Below are 22570 nucleotides of genomic sequence, written 5' to 3'. Positions count from 1 at the left end.
TAATCTTTGTCGTCAAGTAGGTACATAATTCATAAATAAATTGGCATTTGTCACCTCTTTTTGAATAAAATGATGTAAAAGTGAAGAATAGAGATTTGTGATGAGATGAAAATTTTTCAGATATCAGTAGTTGGCAAGCATTTTTTTAAAACACCTGGAAATTTTTCTTATGCAGCTGCAGAAGTTTCCAAAGAATTTCATTATAAGTTCCCACTCTAATTGATGATCTGATAAGTCGATTGAAAGTACTGCGTCTGCAGTTCTCAATAAAAGAAAACATTGCTCCCCGCAAACGTAAGTCTAAAGACTTAAACGTCGTGTTTGTCATATCAGATAGAGAGTTGTAATTAATTGTAAGCGAGAGTTCCTATATCGCGAAAAGTTTCCGATACGTGTTTTTTCAAATCGTTCGGTTTACGTAGTATGTGTAAAATACATTATTTCATACCCTAGATTTATGCATATTTAGAATCTGTTCTTTATTACAGTCTCGAAAAATATCATCTGTTCAAAAACTTTTCAAGCTACATTACGGATCGTAAATTACAGCAAAGTCTACATATAATGTATAAAAACTCATGGGAAGATTATTCTACTGCTAATAAGAATGCAGGCTCTCCCAATATTTTAAACACTTTTATCGTGAAATTTACGTTCTAAAATTATTCTTTAAGCGCTTATTAGAAGTCAATAAGTTTATACATTAGGGTTACGTATAATCATTTAAATTTTCAAGACTCTTTTCCTTTTATTTATCCAACCAACGCTAACATCTCACCATATAGATACTCGTATTGCAGAGAAAGTAGATGAGACATGGGCGCTTCTGTAAGCGGAAATACGCCCGGAAAAGAAAAAGAGAGAAGATTGCGGAGTGCTGTTATCTCGGTCCTCTGGCGCATGCGCAATGAAGCTTCTTTGTTGACTGGGGGAGGGTTATTTTCGGCGCTGGATCTACGAGGAGGAAGGGGGGGGGGGGGGGGGGACCGGGGCACTTATCCCAGGCGGCAACTTCGTGGAGCGGCAAAAAGAAAGAAAGCGAATTGCGAACACATATGCCCAAGATAATTTACCTGAAAATAAAATATTGAGTAAAAACTAGAAACTACTTATTCACATGTTCCTGGAGGTTCTTTCATAAAACTGTTCATCGTCCATCCTTCATGATCAAATAGAGTTGAGAAAAGGTTCTCTTAGGATGAATGTTTTCTTTACATATGAACCCATAACATATTTCTCCAAAATTTTTGTGTATTTTGATTATGTCGTCATATAAATCACATTGAAGAGAAATGTTTTTTTAGGACTCATGTCATTTATCCAAATATATTTGAAAAATCACTTCTATCCGTTGAAGATATAATTTTTCTAATATATGTATATAAAAAATTATATTTCACAAATGAAGAATTAAGGAAATCGACTCCGATCGAATACTCTGATTTTATTCATTCGCAATATAACAGATCATTTTTCAACAGATATTCTTACCATTTTTCATTCGTTATCCTCATTCGAACCTTTGCCACTGGAGCATTAAAGGCGGCATCGACGGTGCGTGGAATATCTCAGAATATTAAATTAACAATAACTAGTTCCATATACTAAATTAAAATTGATATTAACAGAAGTATATAGCAAACATAAATACCATATGAGTTTTTAAATGTTTGCCGTTTGTAAAATAAGCTATCAAGTTCAAAGATTTTATCTTAGTTCTACTACAAGACATCCACTTTTTTGTCTTCCGAAATATATTAATATGTGATTTATTTACGCAATAAATGATATGTTTTTTTTTTTTATTCCAACTGTTATTGCTTTTCTGAAGTACCTGAACGAAATTCCAGTTCTTAAAAAAGTATCAATCATGTAATTTTGATTTTTTGTCCGCCATATTGAATCCGCCATTTTGTAGTTTTTTAAAACTGACCTCAGATTCGTAATCAACGACCCCGATAACCCTAGGATCAAAATTTTTGCGCCAAATAATGTTTTTTCAATGATTTCATCCGCTGTCTTGAATCCGCCATTTTTAATTTTCAAAATTTCCATACTTTTCAAAATTCAGACACTGAATCAAGGTTTTATCCAAAGTTGAACCCAAGACAATTAGCTCGAGAAATCAAGCAAGGAACCATTGTTTGATTTTTACGTAAAATTTCACCCTTTTCGAGCCGCTATTTTGCAAACAATTAATAAAAAAAAATTCTTAACCAATAGGTTCTTAAAGTACAGATAAAAATTCCACGATTTTTGCAGAAAAGAATCTGATTTGAGTGTTATGAAGGTTCGATATAAATAGTTTTTTAAAATAACTACACCGAAATTTCGCTGTTTTTTTTTTTTTAATTGCAAATTTTCCATAGAAAATTTAATTTTCATGGCTTCTAAACTCGATATTCTGAAAGAGCACCCTTAAAAATAGCCGGGTACTAATTTTTCTTAAAATCCCATTGTCCTAGCATTGTTGACAATCGGTCAAACGTGACTAATGGGTTAATTAACTGGACCGAATCGATTTGTATTGATCTGAACTTTCATCCCTATCGATATGAAAGACAAACAAATCATTTACCAAAATGGCAACCAGCTCCCTAACTATTAGACAGAGATAGAAAGCACTCCACGGTTGTTTTTGTCTTTTTATTCGCAATGTGTATATTTCGCTGGCTTCCTGACATTATCTATAATATGTCTGTGCGATTCTTACACGTGAAATTAGACATTTTGACTTTGAAGCTAAGTGCTACGACTGGGGGGAATATGGCGTGCAATTATTTGAAATAATTTACATGGTAAAATAAAATAATTTGGTTCAACGCAAAATCTTTATCAAAATTGAATAGTACTCATGATTGTATCCAAAACAGTTCATACATTTTGTTTATAAACATCAAATCAAGGTTGGTTCTGCTAAAAACTATTGTTGAGTACTGTTCTGACAGCCAACATTTCCGAGGAGTCAGTATCAATAGCGTTGACCTAAAAACTGGTACCAAATCGCTGAGATTCGATCCAAATAAATTTTTTTTTTTTTTGAGAAATTTAATATAACAGTTGAAGGTACCTATGCCTATGAAAGAGATTTATTTATCCATACATCATTCAAACATACATATTAAAATACGCCGTTATATTTCACGAATAATAGAAGAGTCCACCAGTTAATTAGTCGGGTATATTATGAACGACAATTGAAAGTATCGATTTCATTTGTGTGACGTAATTTTATTTGTTACCGTATTAGCACACTGTTAATATGGTATAAAGAACTCGTAGAGATCCAACGTAGGTAGCAACAGCCTTCGATGAGAGCACAATCCAAGATGGTGTAGATCAAGATGATAACGTTTACCACGTGTGATGTTCGAAATTCGATGATCCAGAGACAATGTATAATCCACTTGATTTGGTGATTGATTAGCGTGGAACTTCTATGGTCTACTGCGGAACACTGATAATTTTCTCTTTACTTCTTAATCGTATCGTCTTTGGTTGAATTACGGGAGGATAGAAATTCGTTTGTAGTTACTTGAGTTAGAGATAGAAATAAATATCACTGCTATGAGATATGATCACGGCCTTCTACACAGGTCTGGAGACTCCTATCTCTTTACCATTGAACGCCGTGTAACCGGTTTGAAGCCTGTGTTTCTTAGTTCGACCGGAGCGTTGTAAACTCGGAGGCTGGCTACTGCAAGTGCATGTCTAATAATAAGTAGGTACACTTACCAGTGTATTGGCCTCCCCCTCATTAGCGCAAGCGGCAAAAATGCGGCACAACGCGGTGTATTATGGATAACGGGATAATAATATAGACAGATGAATTATCGTTATATCTTTATTTGGGGACGGTGACCATCGAACTGATTTCTCACCCCTTACATTCTATCTTCCCCTTAGGCTCTGTCTTGCTCTCACCCCACTCACGCTCGATGTCTCGCTCACGTCGTACACGCATACACCACAGCTTACAACGTCGGTTTCAATTCCGTTTTGATTTTAGAGACGGAGTCCCCAGACCTATGTAGAAGGCCGTGGGTACGATGGATCTTCCGTCCCGGTGTCTTCCCATAGAGTATGTATTTGTCTCCTCCAATTTCCGGCTTGGTCACCATCCGTCCGTAACCATGCTCGTCAGTTAAATTACAGTTCAGGTTGAAATGGCTGCGTGCGTTAAAATATTTTAATGCTTGTAGTGTTACAAACCTAAGCAAAGTAATCACGAATGTACGAGTCTTCGGCGGGGGGGGGTTAGAGACATACTCTGAAGTGAAAAGTTTCTTTTATTTACACTGTATTGCGTTAGCTGTCCCAGATATTTATAATGCTGAGAGCTCTGGAAGACGGTTAACGTAATAAAATTTGTACGCTATTTAGTGAGTGACATTTTGAAATGACATGAATATCTTCTGAAATTCGTTATTCCTCATGGGCCAAAGAAATTCCATAACCAGAAGAATGAATATAAGTCTTCACAGAAGAATCGGGATGGATCAAGCTGCTCACGCTAGGGTTACTATGGTCCTTTTTAATACCTGCGAGTCATTCCTTCGAGTACGAGAACCGAGCTACCACTAGATTTGGAAAGCCATAGTACCTGAGAATTTTAACTTCTTCCAGACGGTAAACAACCTGGTGGCGTTCCGTGGAGGCAATTTGAAAGCAAGTGCAGTTTCTAAATACATATTCATTTCGTCTGTACTGAAACTTGTCAGATGCGTATTACATATTGGATGTTTGATAAAGTTTTGGCATCTGTCTGCCGTGATGCGGCACAACAGAATTTTCGAAGGTGCAGGTGTTTGCTCTTTTGGTATCTATAGATTACAATAATTCGTTTGGCATTTGAATTACTTGCCGAAGGAACGATGGTCACTGTGTGCCCTCACGCCAGATTATTGAGCATACGTCGATTTCTATCTCCGGAATAGGTTGGCACGGCTTTCTTTGATGAATCGTTCGCTGGTCTCGGTGAGCATCCTACTTGGACATGGTCAGAGCGGATTCACACCGTTTCCAAAGGTTCGAAACTCTAGTCTAGGTTCACGTTTTTCATCCGTGTTTCAACAGGCTCTGGTTGATTTATAAAACTATAAAAAAAAGAAACAATAACCAACGCTACCATAAGTGACGTATACTTTATCCTATCAGTGATAAATTTCTAGAGTAATAATTTATCGTAAACAAACTTATCGAACCGAACCTCATCAAGGTGGACATGATTGACGTAATCTATTTCACAACTGTGTTTCGTTTATGTACTTACCAATGAAATTATACGACGCTATAGGTTTTTTCTCCTTGACCACAAAAAGAACAGCCCGTTGTCATTTTTGAGTATTTGGATATTCCACGCGTCGCTGTCACTGGCGGTTAATTATTTCGACAATGTATCGGAGAAATCGGTTCACTCATGAACTCGTGCGGCCCTCTTACCGACGAATCATCACTAAGAATTTTCGCCCCACGCGATCTCTCGGACGTTCTCGACAACGCCTGTAAAAATCGATTGCCATGGTTCCGAGCTAAATTCTCAATTCTCGGAGAATCACCGATTGTCGCAATTGTCTAGATTTCGTGTTATTTTCTCATTCCAGGGTGAAGCCCACATATTCATAGTGTCTGCCTGTTCGAAAGGCTGTGAAAAATGGGGCTGTTATATGCCCATTTTTTTTATAAAAGGTGCTACGTGGCGGAAACTAGGAGCCAGAATTAGCAGCTAAATGTTCTAATGTTCATTTAAATAAGGCAGTGAAGTCCCAAAATAATAATTTTGGGAAATACCTTGCACCGCAATTACTTTTATAGAATTATAAGGATAAGACTGAACTGCATTTTTCTATTTCCAAAAATTTAACACGTTTGGTTGCTAACTCTGGCTGTTAGTTTCAGCTTTATAAAGATGCTTCGGTTCTGATTTTTAACGACATAAGTGACACGCCCACATTTTAAGATTTACATGACGTGAATTTTTATCAATTTTGAGTGATTTTGTGCTTTCATCGGAAGCTATTACTCGAGAAATCCGTATATAAAAAATTTGCTCCAATCTCACTTCACCCGTCTATGAATGATATCGATGTTGCCTAATCTCTCTATCTAATAAAAAGTTTTGAACAAATGAACTGGTAAAAAAGATTGTAATAACAATAGTACACGCATGAAGTTGGCGGTGGGGTGAGATGCCGAAAACAAAACAAAAAGCATCTAGAAAACAAAACTTCCTTTGACAGCTGTCATCGGCTGTTTATGATAGTCTTTGACAAATATCTTTATAGGTAACTGTTTCTGACACGCAAAAAATAAACATGCAAACGAGAATTATCAAGATGATTCCCGACGGGAATTGTCTTTTTTGAGCGCTGGCGTATTGCGTATACGGCACTCAAGATCGACACGCAGAGGTGAGACTGAGTATCGTTTCAAATATATCATACTGGCAAACATGTCAGCAGAAGTAATGAAACAGAACTCGAGGAGAGTTATATCAGAGAAGAAATAGGTTTTTTTGTTAGACCTGCATGGAAAGTTCATTTTTATGCGCCACTTACAAACACCGAAAGTAGTCTTTTATACACATGTGCGGGTAAAATTTTCGCGCATTGCTAGGGGTATGAGAAAAAACCTTTTCACATTGCTAACGGTGTGCGAAAAAGTTGGTCGCGCTTTTATCCACAGTTGCGCATTTCGCAAACAGCTGCACTAGCGCTACCGATGGAATAGTTTGGTGCATAAAAATGGACATTCCATTACAGGTGTAATAAAAAATACAGTTCGATACACGTGCGAAAGTTAGCAATGCCTATCTCGCGTGAATGCGCCACACTCGCCCTTCAACTCATCTCCGGGCTCGTGCTGCGCCTTCACGCTTGTACGGGCATTGCCACCTTCGCGCACTAGTATCGAAAAACACTATTTTGGATCCTGTAAATCCTTGATCCGGTTAACCACTAAGTAAGGGCCTTCCCAGTTTCTTTGTAGTTTCGGACACCGTCCTTTCTGTCTTCGAGGTTGAAAGAGCCAGACAGAATCTCTGGGATTAAATTTTATATCCTTGGCTCGAATATCATAACGAGTTTTTAATTTGTCTGAAGCCATAGAAATTCTACTTATAGCAAAGCTATGAATTTCTTCTACTCTGGGGAAAATAATAACTATAGCAAAATAAGGCGCCAAATGCAATTGGGGATGCATGGCATCGGGGGTTTTGTACATGTGAGTGGATTCGTTTACGAAAACAATCTGAGCAGACCTGCATAGGGAGCCAATAGCAATGTCGGGTTGACCGGAAACAACCGATTAACAGTTGTGGACCTGTCATCAAATCAGCACAAATAAATTCACTTGTTTAACAGACACTGTATAAGGAAATAGTATGGCGCGTAGCGTCGAGGTGGGGTTGGCGCGCGAAGCGCGCAGGGGCGAAGCCTCTAGTAAATACTTTACAGAATTTTTGTTTTTTTTGGTTACTCATGTTTATAGAATTTTAAATTTGTAATCTTTGTGAAACTTAATGAACTGATCGGTCTGTCTTACGCCAATATATTCCATGTATTGATAAATGGTACCGATAGAACATTAAAACCACACAAATAGAAATGTTAATCGATACACTAATTTTTCTTTTGGTTACTCTGCTTCTGGTAGGTCTTTTCTTTAATAAATCAAATATCATTCTGTGAATTGTTATTGCTGAACCGTTATCAAACAAATGTTAAATATCTCAGAAGCCTCACAATCTTTACAATCATTACGATATTGTTACAAAAGGTGAAATCACCCGTCTTACCCCCTTTAATGATCTAGTAGTCATTACAGATAAAAGAGGCTTATAAACCTCTTATGTCTTTAAAAAGAATAAGGTTTCTGCGTCAACCAACATTATTGTAAAAACAATTTTGTTTCAGACTTTAAACTAGAAAGACGTTCTCTGCTATTAAAACTTTTCCATAACATTTGATTTGCGCCTTTAATTTGATTCACTAAATAAGCTCGCGAATCCATACTTATTTGGCAACGTCTTAAAACGTTACAATATCATAAATTGTAAGGGTTCAAATGATTCACGTACTATTTGGTTAAGTACTAATATTGAATACCATTCGGTGACATTACGAAAATTTTAGGATTCATCAATACGTAACCTCATTCAATAAAATTCATTGTAATCAGTTCATTTAGAACACATTAATTCCTTCGAGAACGCCGTTTAAACAGTTTTGGTTGTTCATGACAATTGTTTTCAAACTTGACACACTACGGTGAATAATATAGAATTAACGGATCAACGGCTTGGTATTAAATAATAGATAATCAACGAATTATCCGTGTCAATTAACTTTTTCACACAATCGTATGAACTATTTTCGACTACTACGGTTAGAGGCAGAACAGAATGCAAAGGGTCTGTACAAAGTACTATAATATTTATTTTCAACTATCTTGTGGTGAACTTGCACTGCGACGCATTTGTCAAATTTATACCTATAACATTTAAAAAAATCTAAGATTCTGGAATTTAGCTCTGCACTTTTCGACAACTAACGGTGCTACCCTCAGTGATACATGTATGCGAAATTTAGTTTCTTGTGAAACGTGGTTCTTATCATTCTTACTATCATTACTAGTAATACTTATTGGAACACGGTTTACAAGTACGTACGTTTACTAACGTTGGATGTTTTGTGCTTAATTTCAGTTGGTGATATTTCACGAAGCGAGCGGGCCCTTCGTTGAAGAATTTTGGCAATGCGTCACACACGGATTCTATACGGAGCCATGGCAGGAGCAGCTCTACACGACGCTCAGTTTGATTTTCATGTTTCTGCTGCCTCTAGCTATCTTGATATCCACATACGTATCGACCGTAGTGACGATAGCTCGTAAGTAAGCATAAAAAAGACTTATAGTGAAACTATCTCTCAGTAAAAGTTAATGTACAGACTGCTCAGCTGAACAACTTTTGAACCGACAACGAAATTCAACTTTGGTCGATTGTCATTTTTTTTTTATTGGTAGGATTGTATGTGTAAGCCCGTCTTGTGCATAAGTCCACAAGTCAAATTTCACAGACTTAGGTTCATTACATGTGGAGAATTATGTTTATTAATTTTGACTTTGAGACAGTTTCAAAAGCTTTCATGTCAAGTTTTTACTGTAGCCACTTCGCGAATATCGTGCTAAGTTTTACTGTACCTATAACGAGAAATTTCTGCCATTGTTCGTCACGTGCTTTCTCGCTTTAGGTTGCACCTTCGCATATTGAGTATGCAAATTCTCGGTCGATCCTCGCTCAGCAGTACTGTCACCAATTTCCATCTCATTTTCGAGGACCTCCGCAATCAGTAGTTCTCGAAGGCCTTAAACTTAAGAATATAGCGAAGAAAGAATATCTCACAGGCTTTCACGCTTAGTTTGAAATTGGATTTTTTGTCGGTATGGCAAATCTTTTTCAACTTGAGATTCATAGACAACATGTGGAAATAATAGAGGAAACTAATATATCATCCGAGTACTGTGGGTTTACTATAAGACCTTTTTGGCAACCAATATTTAAAACGTGCTCATCAATAATTGGAATAAGTTCAAAATATAAGGAATTTTGTTCTAACAATTCGTACAAACTTCCGACGCATTATCTTTGAAAAACCGTCTGACTGTCAGAAAAATTATACCATTTTGTGTATCCGTAACTATATTATGGTGGATACTCGATACACGGAGAAAAATCCCGGGTTCAGAATACCGTAATGAATGTAACTTTTACTGAAATCGCTGGTGCGTATATGGACAGAATGCCTGTACGGTAATTTCTATTTTATTTGTCTGGTAAGGCTCGAAACTCAAATTGTGGTTCTCAAAACCAATTCCGAGCATCAGCATTACAAAAACGCATGTTATATTTACTCCGTCCAGACAGCTTATTTACTAGTCGATGCTGTAAGTGTTACGACAAATCTATTAGTCAATGCTTTAATTGCTACGACAAAACAACGATAAATTTACAAGACCGTAAAGTTGAAATTACTGCCCCAATGTGGTTCATTGAGCCAGCTGGTATTGTTGGAATAACCAAACTGTACGGTATCCTTATCAAGTTGAGGGAATAATCCATGCACTGGTTACCAGTGTGTATAGTTGAGAGTACCGATCGGTGTAATCGTAGCTAAAATATTGTTTTGTTTGTTTTAGTAAACTTTTTGGTAAAATTAACAGTACAGGCATTCTATCCATATACGGACTTGCCACTCTCGTGAAATTTACCAGAAGTTCAGTAAATTTAACATGCAAGGTATAGTTATAGAAATAATGAGTCTGTAATTAAAATATTTGTCAGTTTATTCAACATTCCTTCAATTTACATGAAACATGAACATTGAGCAGGTACATGTAACAATTGCAAGAAATTCCAAGGCGTAACGTGTAGTTACGTAAGTCTTAGACTGTTTTATAAGTAACAAACTACACGGACGTGAGTCGGGTGACATTTTAAAAGAAATGAGACTTGAATGTATATCCATACCTGGATTTTCAATTATTCCGTAGCCCCAAAAATGATGATCGAATCTACAAGATGGCAAAATATTAACTAAAAAGTTGGGGTTGTCTCCGACCATAAAAATATCTGTTACTTTACCAAAAACCGGATAAACTGTGGTTTTCTCCAGAATCAATATCGAACCTACCAAATATCTCCGACTGTTTTATTTCATTAAAAGTTAGGATTTCTGCATTCATAGGGGCGTCGCCATGTAAAATAGTGTTGAGTTGATGCGGGACGATATACTGATCTATATGTATATCGGAAAACTATATATATATATATATATATATATTGTATAGAAACTGAGGCCAATAAACAAAAACACTGATTATATACGAGTAAAAGTGAATGAACAAAAGTACTCACCATTCCCCAGCTCTAGCAATGAAGAAAGGGAAGAAACGTAGCATGGTACTGAGTTTTGGTCTTGATCCAAGCTTTGGAAAGACAGATTATTTCTGTTTGTCGAACACTGCACGCCACTAACATAATGAGCCATGATGCCTCAAGTTTAACCCGCTTTTTTAGAACTGATAGACGGTTACAAACATAACTGTGCCAGAAACTAAATTTACTCTTTACCGATCCACGCACTTCGGTAATTTTCCCTCCAAAACACGTCTTATAAGCAAAGAGTAAATACCACCGTAGCGGCATGCAAATCCAACCGGTCTTCTAGTCTTTCTACGACAGAGCCGGTAAAATTCACCACGCGCTTCAGTTATTTTCCCTCCAAACGTGTTACGAGCATAGACTAGTAAACTTCACCAGAGTGACGTGTGATGCATACCGCTTCTATGGTGCTTTTACCGACGAGGCTGGCACACAATTCGCTACGCTGTGTGATAGAACTTACCAACTAATCGGTAAACCATGCGCTTGTCTGTATCTAGTTAACTCGACTATGCAAAATGTATATAGTACTAGAATAATGGTACACTCTACCATTACGACATCAGTAAAAATCACCGTAACTTTGTAGCAGTTTTTACGTTCACGTATGTACTTTAAAACGTACACATTTATAAGTATGAACAAATCTTCAGTACTCAGTACCATAAAAATTTTCCCTCTGCAGTACGGTAATCTGGACAGAGGGATTTTTCTCTGTATACGATTTTTCGAAAAATTCTAATATTTAGGATTATTCTCTCACAATCAGACTATTTAGCCCACGCCATTACAGATCCAACCTGTCGAAATATTATACTGATAAAATATTATGATACCTTCAAAACATGCTATTATTACATATAAAGAAAATCAAAAACGGCACACAGATTGATCCAAAGTGATCATTGTGGGAGATTCGCTTTTCTTCGAAGCAACCTGAAATATCGACTCATACATATCTTATTGGAATAATACGCAGGTGCAAATATTATTTTATCTAATGCAGCTTCGATTCTCGTTACCACCCGGTGCGGCGGTTCAATTTTATACGAATACAATTACAAATACAAATAAACAAACAAGTATCAATTCTAAACCAGTCCAACGCCGTTTTACAGTGATGTTATTTAACTCACGCAATAAATGTTCCGGCGTTATGCTTGACTTTCACGACATAGGCGTCATCGTTTTTGATGCAAATACTTTCTTTGAATTCCAAAATTAAACACACAGATAAAGCCCAATTATTAAAATTTTCAGATATCACGTTACAGGATGGGTTTTCTCACGCTGAAGGCGTGTTATACCTATTTTTAAACAAGTTTGATGAATAATTATCATATTACCTCTATATAATAAACCTCAATAAAATCTGTATCCTTTGAAAATCTACCTATTCTGTTCGTTTGACTGGTAACTTCAATGTTTGTGAATTTAGCCATGTAACCATTGTGGACTAGGAAAGAGGTTCGGCAATCATGCCGTCTACAGAACAAAAGCGGATGAGATTCAGTACACAGTTTTGTAGTGGCGATAACGTTAGTAGTAATTGATTACGCTACAGGCAGACACCATCTTTATGTGGCTAGTCCGAGCTAAGGTTGAGGTGATTGATGTAAATGAGAAAACACTATTTAATAAAAAACGGAACTTGAAGTATAATTAGGTAGTTGTATTAATTGAAACTCGATAATATTTTTACAATGAATTTCCAGAGTCACGCTTATTTTTACTAAGTTCTTGATTTCTAATGATAATTTACAGTAGCTTGCACATTGGTTGTGTAGTTTCAAATGCGACACAAATGGAGTTGACGGTTTGAAGAATTGCGGTAGACTGGTTGTTGGTGGGTGTTTTGAATGAAGATTTGGAAAGAAGGTGGAGGGGTGTAAGAGTTTGATCTTTCGTATTGATTGGTGGATTTTTAAGAATATTTGATTACTAGAATTGGTGGATGTTTGGGATTGGTCGAAAAATGTATACCGGAAAAGCCTCACAAGAGGAGGAGCATTGATACATAGGGCTTCTTGGAGAGAGTATGTGGACAGGAAGAATAAAAGAAGGAATGTTGGAAAGTTCCAAAGGCAGGGTTGTAAGAATATAGCCCGGGGAAATTGCGTGTGATTATCGCATATTTAGTTGCCAGAAGTAGTACAGCAAGGCGGGTTCTGAGTACAAACACCTTCTTTACCGACCAAGCCAACTATCGCAACCCAGACGCAAACCCTTGGAGATAACCCTCACTCTCGTAAGATAAAACGTGCGCTGCCGTACGGACCTGAGGTTGAAAACGTGCAACCTTACCGACAGTTGTATCGGTCGACGGTAAAAATCGCACTGCCTTACCAACAATTCTTATCGGTCGAAGGTCAAAATCGTGCTGTTTTACCGACAACCTTACCGACCGAAGGTCAAAGTTTTTATGTTGTGCTCGTCTGCCAACGGTAGAGGGTGCAGCGGGGGCGAGAACTGTTTTACCGTCCCGCATTTTTTTTCCACGATGGGACTGCTCAGGTGTAACATCAACCACCTCACATTCCTTTCACATGTTATCAACCACGCGACATTCCAAAATTAATGGTTCTAAGAATTGTTTTTCACTTACTGGGATGCTGGTTTGATATCAACTACGTGCCATTCAATACCCCCACTAAATTTCAAATTATGTGGTGGGGGAACGTTATATAAGTCAAAAGTGGTAACTTCATCGCCAGTCTGAAGCTGTTCTTTTTGCAAATGAGAAGTGCTCTGGAACAACAACGTGAATCAAAGAAACGACTAAAACTGCTCATCAAGAATATTGGAGAAGTAAAACATCTGCTGAAAATCAGATCTGACCTCAATCAACTCACAAGAGATTTTGAGCACATACAATTTGACAGTAACGATCATGGACTTTTCAAAATTGAACGAAGTCGCTCGCCTGGAGACACTTCTGCCCTTGAACAAGCTTTCGGACCTCGAAGTATACTTAGAATACCGAGTCAGCGGCGTTCGTCGGGTTAAAACGAAATTTGGTGACAAAATCGTTCTAGACTTGGAGAACTCTTTCACGATTTTTCTACGGAACCAAATAACCAAGGCCCTTATTACGTCCGGCACATTGCTTCGGCGTACCTTTTTCAAAATCTATGTGACCTTCAACACGTGGTGGTGATTCTCACAATTAGCTTTCAACACTGTAACGGTTACGGCCATAAAGAACATTAAAATATCGCATTGCCTGAACCGGCGAGTTCCACCCCACCTGGCAAAAGTCACGTAGAGACCAACAATGATCCCTAGTATAAGGTTCAAAATTGTTTCTTACAACTGGTACCAAGAACTGAGATAGGAGACTGCTAAGCTGGTAACAGCGGAGCTCAGCCTAATAATACCTCTCTTTTTGGGAGCAAAATTATCATTGATATTTAGCATAAACCACTACCTTTGGAACCACCAAATTAAAATAGATTACTTATTAGGATGTATGAATGAATGTGTGAACATTGTATGTGAATATCTCTTGTTCATATTTTTAATGTGTCACCGACGAGATTGAGAATCGTCGGAACACCGTCAAAGAGCATGAAGTAACGCTGACCATGTGGATTTGGGCACCAGGAGGTCGCCCTCGCACCTCATTGGCTAATTACCGTTGTAACTTATTACAACTTGGACCCTCAGGCCCAAGAAGCCATGTCTTTCGTCCGTCAAGTCGCGAGGTGCATGAACGTCAACTCCGTATTAGCCCTTCTTGAGCAATAGTAGCGTTCGGAAAATCTTAGTTGTGACCGGCCTAAAGTCTCGCGCTAATTCGTCAAATTCGAGCATTCAGTTATTCTATTAGCTGCAAAAGACTTACTATCTTCTACGTTTCCATCTTTTATGTGCTTTACTACCGACGCAGACCGACACGATCCGACGGCTCTCAATCTCGTCGACCGATTCACCTAAAGATAAGTCAATCCAAGTGCTAATCTTCGACATTGAACGAATTCTTGTTTCACCTTCATAATCAAAATTTACTTCTGTAATATTCATTTAAAAGCAAGTCTAGAATTGGTGGCTAGCTTCACTATCCCCAATTAAATCATACTTATTGTTTCCAAGATTTAACCAACAAGAATTAACAACAGGATATATAATTGATTTAAGATAATCTGAAAAGAGAGATCCAATATCGAATAATCACGACCAGCTAGTTATAACCATCGTTCAGAGTAGATGTTCCTGGTACCAAATAATAATATTCTTTAAAATAGAATAACACATAATTTGCCAAATCCCGCAAACGGTCAAATTTAGTGATTCTGCAGCTTCTCTGCATTTGAATATAAATTCGTCTATCGGCGTGGATCGTTATACAAACTCAAATGCTTCATAAATTGTTAATTTCGGCTTTTATGTCATTATCACCATTCATTGTTATCGGACATTTCAATCACCAAATCATACAGAATATACTTCATCTTATACCAGTTAAATCATATTAAACCATTTATTTTAAACGACCTTTTTCCCATTTTCATTATTATAAAATTGCCTCAACAATTTGAACAAACCTCACAAACCTGTACAGGACTATAGCAACACGATCCTACAAATTACGGGCTTATCCAAAGGTAGGACTTTTCTTAGTTTTAATTTTCATCCATTGTCGTTACGTGGGACCAAACTTGATTATTCAATTAATCATTAACTACCACCGCTCAGTACAATCTCACCCCCACGTAACACCCTCCAAGAAGATGAAGATTTGTTCCAGAAGGTGACGACAGCTAGTAAGGAGATACGGTTGCATGTACGCTATCTTAGCGGACCGTACGGTCAACTTGAATTCGTATACGTATAATCTAAGTATCACATCCAAATATCCAGTGTCTTGTGAAAGTCTTACGTTCAATGAACAAAAAAAAAGATTGAAATTATGAATATTTTTTCGTTAATCGTTAAACCGTCCTGTTTACCTTTGATCCTACGTACGTTTTGTACCTTGTAATTGTAACTAGAATTGAGTCTTAAAATCTAAGACAATGTTACTCCGAACACCACTAAGGAACGATCGAGGGTTTCAAGCTGCGTTTGCGTCCTGTGACTGTAATGTGAACGATAAATTTTGTACGGGTTTAGTCAAGAATAGAGTGCAAGGTCGACCGGTAGCTGCGGTAATATACATTAAGAGCCAAGGATCTGCGCTGTTGGGTTACTATCGCTCTAGCAATGGAAAACATAACTCGGTTTGAGTACAGCTCGGTTAAGGATGGAGAGCAAGATTGAATCTTACATGAGCTTTGTATTGAAAAACATTCTCTCTTACGAGCTGAGGTGAAGGTGTGAAATTAATTCATGAATATTCTTTATAAAACAGTTTTAGTGAGGACAATTTTTGGGTTACAGTTGACAATTACTTCACAACGATAGTACAATAATTTTATTCAATAGTATCGTAACCAGGATGATATATTCGCCAGGAATGCGGGACCGTTCTTGTAGATGCTTCTGCGCAGTAACATAAATCATACACCCTCGCCATCCGAACAGTATGATGATTTTGTAGCCAATTTTAAAGTAACAAAACGTTCTGTGCTGCACAGATTGCGTTGGATACTGTATGCACGTCACATGTTAAAGACACAGCTAAAGTTTTTTGCAAGGTTTGAAGCGACAGACAGTCAAAGTCCGGTTTATCGATTATTTGAACTTTGCGGACAATTTTGAGCAACCAATCTCGTTTTTCTTCTCTTTTTACGTAAACGGTTTCAGTTTTGCACAGCCTGCCTTTAATGGTCCACTCAACTTCCTTAAACGGTATGGTTCCACAGCTCCAAGGTAAACCGTGAAAATCGCGTTCTAACCAGGAATTTTGGCTTTGGTATTTGACGTCCACACAATCTCATTCGTAAGGTGGCTTGAAGAAGAACATTGATGGAGATGCTTCCCAGTAGATTGAAATTATAGCCAATTCTTTCTATGTAAAGGTATTGTTGAAAGGTCTACGAAAGCCTTGTATGTCAACGATAAGCTCCATATTTGAACTGTGCGAGATGGTGGGAACGGTCAGCTTTCATACCAACTTTTTCACCCCACCACTGAGCGGGTTGTATTCGACAATACGATCGTGAACAATCAAGCAGTACGCCGATGTTTCAGCGGGAAAGTTGGCTCCAGCTTCAAATTCAAGACGGATGTCGACAGGTACGTACTTCAAAGATTCGTTTTGTTTTGAACAGTCGATAACGAATAAGGGGACGTCTCGAAGAAATTTATTCTTTGTCAACAACGGCTCGGGGTTCTTTTCGTACTAAGTAGCTTGGAAGTTTGCGTACATCTCGTACAGGAGCGCGTACACGTCACGACTCATGTTGAGGTTCAGGTTACCGTACGGATAAGATTCAGAGTTTAACAATAGCTTGAGGTCCGTGATATTGCAATGATCGAAATGACTTTCGTTCTTGCCGGTTTTGTTCTTTCGACTTGTTTGGAGACCCAGAATGACGTACCGAGGTTTTTTAAGCTGAGTGGAAGTTTTCACAGTCCAAACGTCTTTCGATGTGTGGGAAGTAAGGGATATTCGTACAATTTCCAGCTGCGGAAAGTCATCGAAATAGGCGGATCTTTCTGAATGAAATTTAGTAGGTCAACTTTTTTCTGATCCGCGAGTTTCAAATACGGTATTAGCCATTCCGCTGCATTGATCGTGATTTTGAATTTCTCCTCTTGAGTCTGCATGATTGCGTTGACGTCAGTTTTTGATCACGTCAAAATTAACTCATGTCTAGCGTTGACAACGATCTTGCGGTAGTCTTCAGCGAAATCCAATATCATGCTGAGCGGTATCAGTACGTCCAAATTACCCTCGGCATTGGTTAATTTTTTCTTCTCTTCTACATCAAGCCATCCAGCGTTTTCCATCAGCCAAGTCTGACCAGGGTGCAGGGAAGCGTAACCCTCCATAAGACTTGTCAAGCCAACGTTCTTGCTTCTATCAATCTCAACTGCATTAATTTTGTAGCGAATTTCTTCAAACAAATGACAGATCGCGTTGTTTACGAGCTGTGTGTTCACAGTAGCTGTACCATCAGGTTTGAGGAGTCGTCCATGGACATGTACCGAACTTTTGCTTGGTGATATGCATAAATCCTAATGCTGAACGGTGATTCGAATTTCATCGCTGTTGTTGAAAGTTGACGAGGCGTAAGGTTTGTGAGCGTGAATCTCGTAATGCGCAACGGATTCGTCAGAGACGACTGGTGTTTGAATGTTCAAGATTTCTTCCTCCATGGTACCTAGCAGACGATAAAACAGCAAAATCGGATTTTTAGTTGTCGGAAATTCCTCTTCAAAAAGGTGTCAGTTTCAGATCCAGAGCTATCAGGAACTCCACCTTTCGAGGTGTTAACCGTTCGAGAATCGATCGATGACTGACTTGATCGGGGCATGCCGATTTACTGATATACCCACTCTTTGACAGTCTGTTATATACAATTCCCATCGTTAATGGCGCCTTAATATATAATCTCACAGTAATAACTTCTCCACGAAAATTGACCGGGTTTCCGTCTCGATTCACCAACCGGAGCCGAACGTGATCGATGGTCCTGACGGTGATCGGAAGGTGAATGACGTGCGACGGTACTACCACGATCTTATATCCTGGTGGGACAGTCGGGAAAAACTCGTGAATAGTGTGTACTTTGTGTTCATTGACGTAGGCGCCCGTTGTAATGCTACACTCGACTCGCAACGCGTTGACCTTGAGCATAGTTACAGGCACGTCTGATTCATGAGTTTCATCAACCCCCAATACACGTGGTGTGTATCCCAAAAGTTGAGCAATGGAATCATTCGGCTCAAAGTTAATCGTGTGGTTGCATGTGATTTCGCTGCGTAATGTATTATTGTTGGGTTTGAGGGTGAGCCTGACATCTGTATTTTCTAGCACGTTTTGAAGATACTGCTCTATGTCCTCGATCTCGTAGCTGCCAGTAGGTATGGTGATCACTTTATCAGCTACGTCAATTTGAATGTGATTAACATCAACGTTGGGAATCGAGTTAAAGGTTAACAATTCTACCAAGCCAAAAGCATAACTGTTATCACGAGCAAGTTCGATCGGTGGAAAATATTATGCCTCGAGAATCGAAGAGGTTCCCGAAATCGTTCACGTTAACAAATCATCCATGACTGCGAGTGGTAGACTGACTTCGATGAATCACGCACCATGTTTATGTAGCTCACCACTCAGAAATTTCAGACACAAGTGTCCGCATTTAAATATATCACAATCCTGGTACCTTTCACGATTGTATTTAACACTACTAACGCCGAGGTATCTTATGAGGTCTGAGGGTGGTTGAAGGTTGCCGAAACTGCCAAAGTAATCGATATTATTGTCACGTTTCTTGCATGCAACCCAGCGTGTTCCCGGACCGTCTTTGTCGTCGAGGTTGATTATCGCTAACTCGTTTTTTCGTGGACCGGTTTGGGCATTTCTTTTCGCATGAAAACACCGCGGAAATGCGGAACCGTAAAGATTTTTGCATATTTCAACAATTCCCAATTAGCCAACGCTCAACGTTATAGCATCGCATCTAGTTGTTTGAAAGATGGAGACAAAGACCTGTTTTGTACGGTTTGACATGAAGCTCAACGCGAGAGCTTCCATAGTTTAGTTGTGTCGTTTGCTGCTTTTCAGTTCTCATTTACCAGCACTTGCATCGTTTACAGCTGTTGCTATACCTGCCGCACCACCGGCTAACGCGCCTGTAGCACTAGGTCCAGCGAAGATAGGAATCAGAAACGGTAAAAAACCACCGACTTTTGAAGGTACTCTTAGGACGCAAGGTGTTCGTACTTTACATTTACCACCCGCTTTTTCAACGGCGCTTTCAGCTCCCTTCAGTGCAGATTCGATAGCTACTTTTGCATCGTTGCTTGGAACCATAGTACGTTTTGCAGCATTTATAATTTTTCTCAAGGTCACATTTTTTGAGTTCGGAATTCCCATTCCGAGTTTTGATTTCACTAGTTATCGCACAAGCGGCTGCTTTCTCACCAAAATTTGCGTCCTTTGCGAGAACCCGTTTCCAAGCTGTCTCAGCCAACACCCTATCAGCCTCGTTTCTAACTTCAAGATTTTCACGATTTTGCGAGTAAGCAATGTCGTGGTCCTTGCAAGCTGCGTCCAGGAAATTGATTGCCGGCTCACCCCGCGCTAGTCTCTTTGTTAATTTTGTACCAGGCCCACAGTACTGATAACCAGGTACATGCGATTCGACTGGAAGGCTGTTGACGATTTTATTCACCAGACCATTGCCACGATGTTGCCGCCTGCTGCTTCTTTTACCACTGTACGCGATTATGTTCGTGCGTTGACTGAAGAAAAGTTCTTCAAAACGGGATATTTATAGCAAATCCGATCAGTCATGAACGAGATGCGGTTTGAGAAACAACCCACTAAGCTTCCCGTGATGAATTTTGACAAACTTTCGGAGCAATATGTCAAAAGGCACAAACGGCACGGTGAATTACTCCCGAATAGTGTACGTGCAATATTCTGTGGACCGTCGAATTGTGGTAAAACTAATGCGTTGCTCACACTTATAACCCATCCCAACGGACTCAGATATGAAAATATCTACATCTTCGCAAAATCTATTGACCAACCGAAATACCAATTGCTGAAGCAATTGTTGCACAATGTTGAGAATACGGAGTATTTTGCGTTCACCGAGCGTGAGCAAGTGATTACACCGGAAGAAGCACGGCCCAACTCAATAATCATATTTGACGATGTAGCGTGCGCGAAGCACTACAATATTAGAGCCCACTTTTGCATGGGTAGACATCATGCCGCTGACTGTTTCTATCTCTGTCAGACGTACGCGCGTATTCCCAAGCATCTCGTGCGCGACAATGTGAACTTACTCGTGTTATTCCAATAAGACGATTTCAACCTGAGACACGTATACAACGACCAGGTGAGCACCGATATGTCTTACACAGAGTTTAAAAGTGTGTGTTCTGCATGCTGGAACGGTGAGAAGTACGGGTTCCTGGTGATCGACACAGACAGTGAGCTCAACGGAGGACGATACAGGAGGGGATTCGATTCTTTTAGTAGCCTGGAAAAGAAACAAAATCTAACGTATCTGAGCGAAAGTCGCAGTAGCATTGGAGAGGCAGTTGCGTCAACATGCAGAGCTCTGAAATTTTCAAGCAAAAAGATGTCCTACATCAGATCGCTTAAGCAAGTGCTACGATCGGTCGAAAACACAAATTGCTCAAGTCAGACAAGGAATCTACGACTCAGAAATTAAGTGACGTTTTCGAACCAGTAGTGACTCCGTTGCAAGAACTGGTGAATGTTACAAAACATACTAAACCTGTAAAACAGGAGGTAGAAGAAATTGAAGAAGTAATGAAGCAGATGAAAAATGAAACAAACAATGAGACTGTCTCAGAAACGGACGATTCCTTTGCTTCGGCAGGAGATAAAGCAATCGTAGAAACAGCGGCCAAAAAAATCGAGGATGAGTATTTTACACTGATGAGAGATGCAAAGACAAAGGTGAATTGGACAACGTGTACGGTGTACGCAACCCCTCAAACGGACTAATGATTGGTGATTCGTTGATATCTCTTGAGAGTGACTACATTCGTATTGGCGATACGCTTTACCCGAAAACGAAGGGTTTGCTGGAACTTTCGTTCAAAAAGAAGCCTGACGGTTCTTCTGTGAGCGCCGGAGATGGGGAAAATTTAAAAAAGTAATCCTCGCAACGAACGCGCATAAAAAGTATGACTCATCCGATGGGGCTGTTCGAAACGATAACAGTTACAAATTCAAAAATGTCATTGCCGAATTGATGGATTATTCCCCATTACGTCGCCGAAAGGGTAAAGGTCTACTTCCGCAAGCTATGATCATTCGACAAGGTGTTGAAACGGAATGCGTTTTCTGGGATGATCCAAACGAGTTAGTGGAGCGTCTCCATTCACTCCTGGCATCTCAGGCAGCGGGAAATCCGAGTCCCAATAACGAAATAATCTCCATTATCGAAGAGCTACGCCAAGCAGGAATCATTTGGTGAGGAGCTTTCATCGTTCTTGCATTCATTACCGAGATGAGCGTCGACGTGTTCGGACGGCATCTGGATGAAAACACGGCCACGAGCAATCGCGATCCTCCGGGTGTCGGATTTCGAATAACAGCGGACGGGCATCACGATATACGGAACAAGAGACTGTGCAATGTCGCAGATCCCGTAGAGCCGAACAATGTTGTAACTTTAAAAATCTTGAGACGAAAATTCAACGTGCTGCAAAAACAAATCGACAACCTCGATCAAATGATCAAAGCTTTAGAGCCCACCACGGAGAAAGCTTTGCGGCGACCTCTCGACAACGACCAGGTTCGCCCGTCGTCAGAACCGAGAGCAGCGCCCCAGATCGTAAGCGGCAGCGTAAGCAGACGAATAATCGTGCGAGAACTCGCCCTAAGGGTGCGCCCCAAAACAAGCCAAATCGGTTACTCTCAGCCAGAGCTGTGGCTAAAGAACCACGTAATACTTTTCTCTGAACTCTTTAATAAACGACAACTTATTATCTGTGATACATCCAGGTGTACCTATCATTTAGTTACCC

At 39.2% G+C, this 22570-nt stretch overlaps 1 protein-coding gene across 1 annotated transcript in view; it reads left to right on the top strand.

Annotated features, from left to right (window-relative positions):
* LOC124175403 (gonadotropin-releasing hormone receptor) overlaps positions 1 to 22570 on the top strand; it is a 184795-nt gene that overhangs the window by 122573 nt on the left and 39652 nt on the right. Inside the window, exon 2 of the mRNA XM_046555628.1 lies at positions 8705 to 8888. Coding sequence (XP_046411584.1) covers positions 8705 to 8888 — 184 coding nt within the window. The remainder of the gene's footprint in view (positions 1 to 8704; positions 8889 to 22570) is intronic.

This window comes from Neodiprion fabricii, chromosome 2 (assembly GCF_021155785.1).
Source record: "Neodiprion fabricii isolate iyNeoFabr1 chromosome 2, iyNeoFabr1.1, whole genome shotgun sequence".
Classification (NCBI taxonomy): Eukaryota; Metazoa; Arthropoda; class Insecta; order Hymenoptera; family Diprionidae; genus Neodiprion; species Neodiprion fabricii.
Note: the sequence above shows the minus strand (reverse complement) of the source record. Positions and strands in the feature narration are given on the sequence as shown.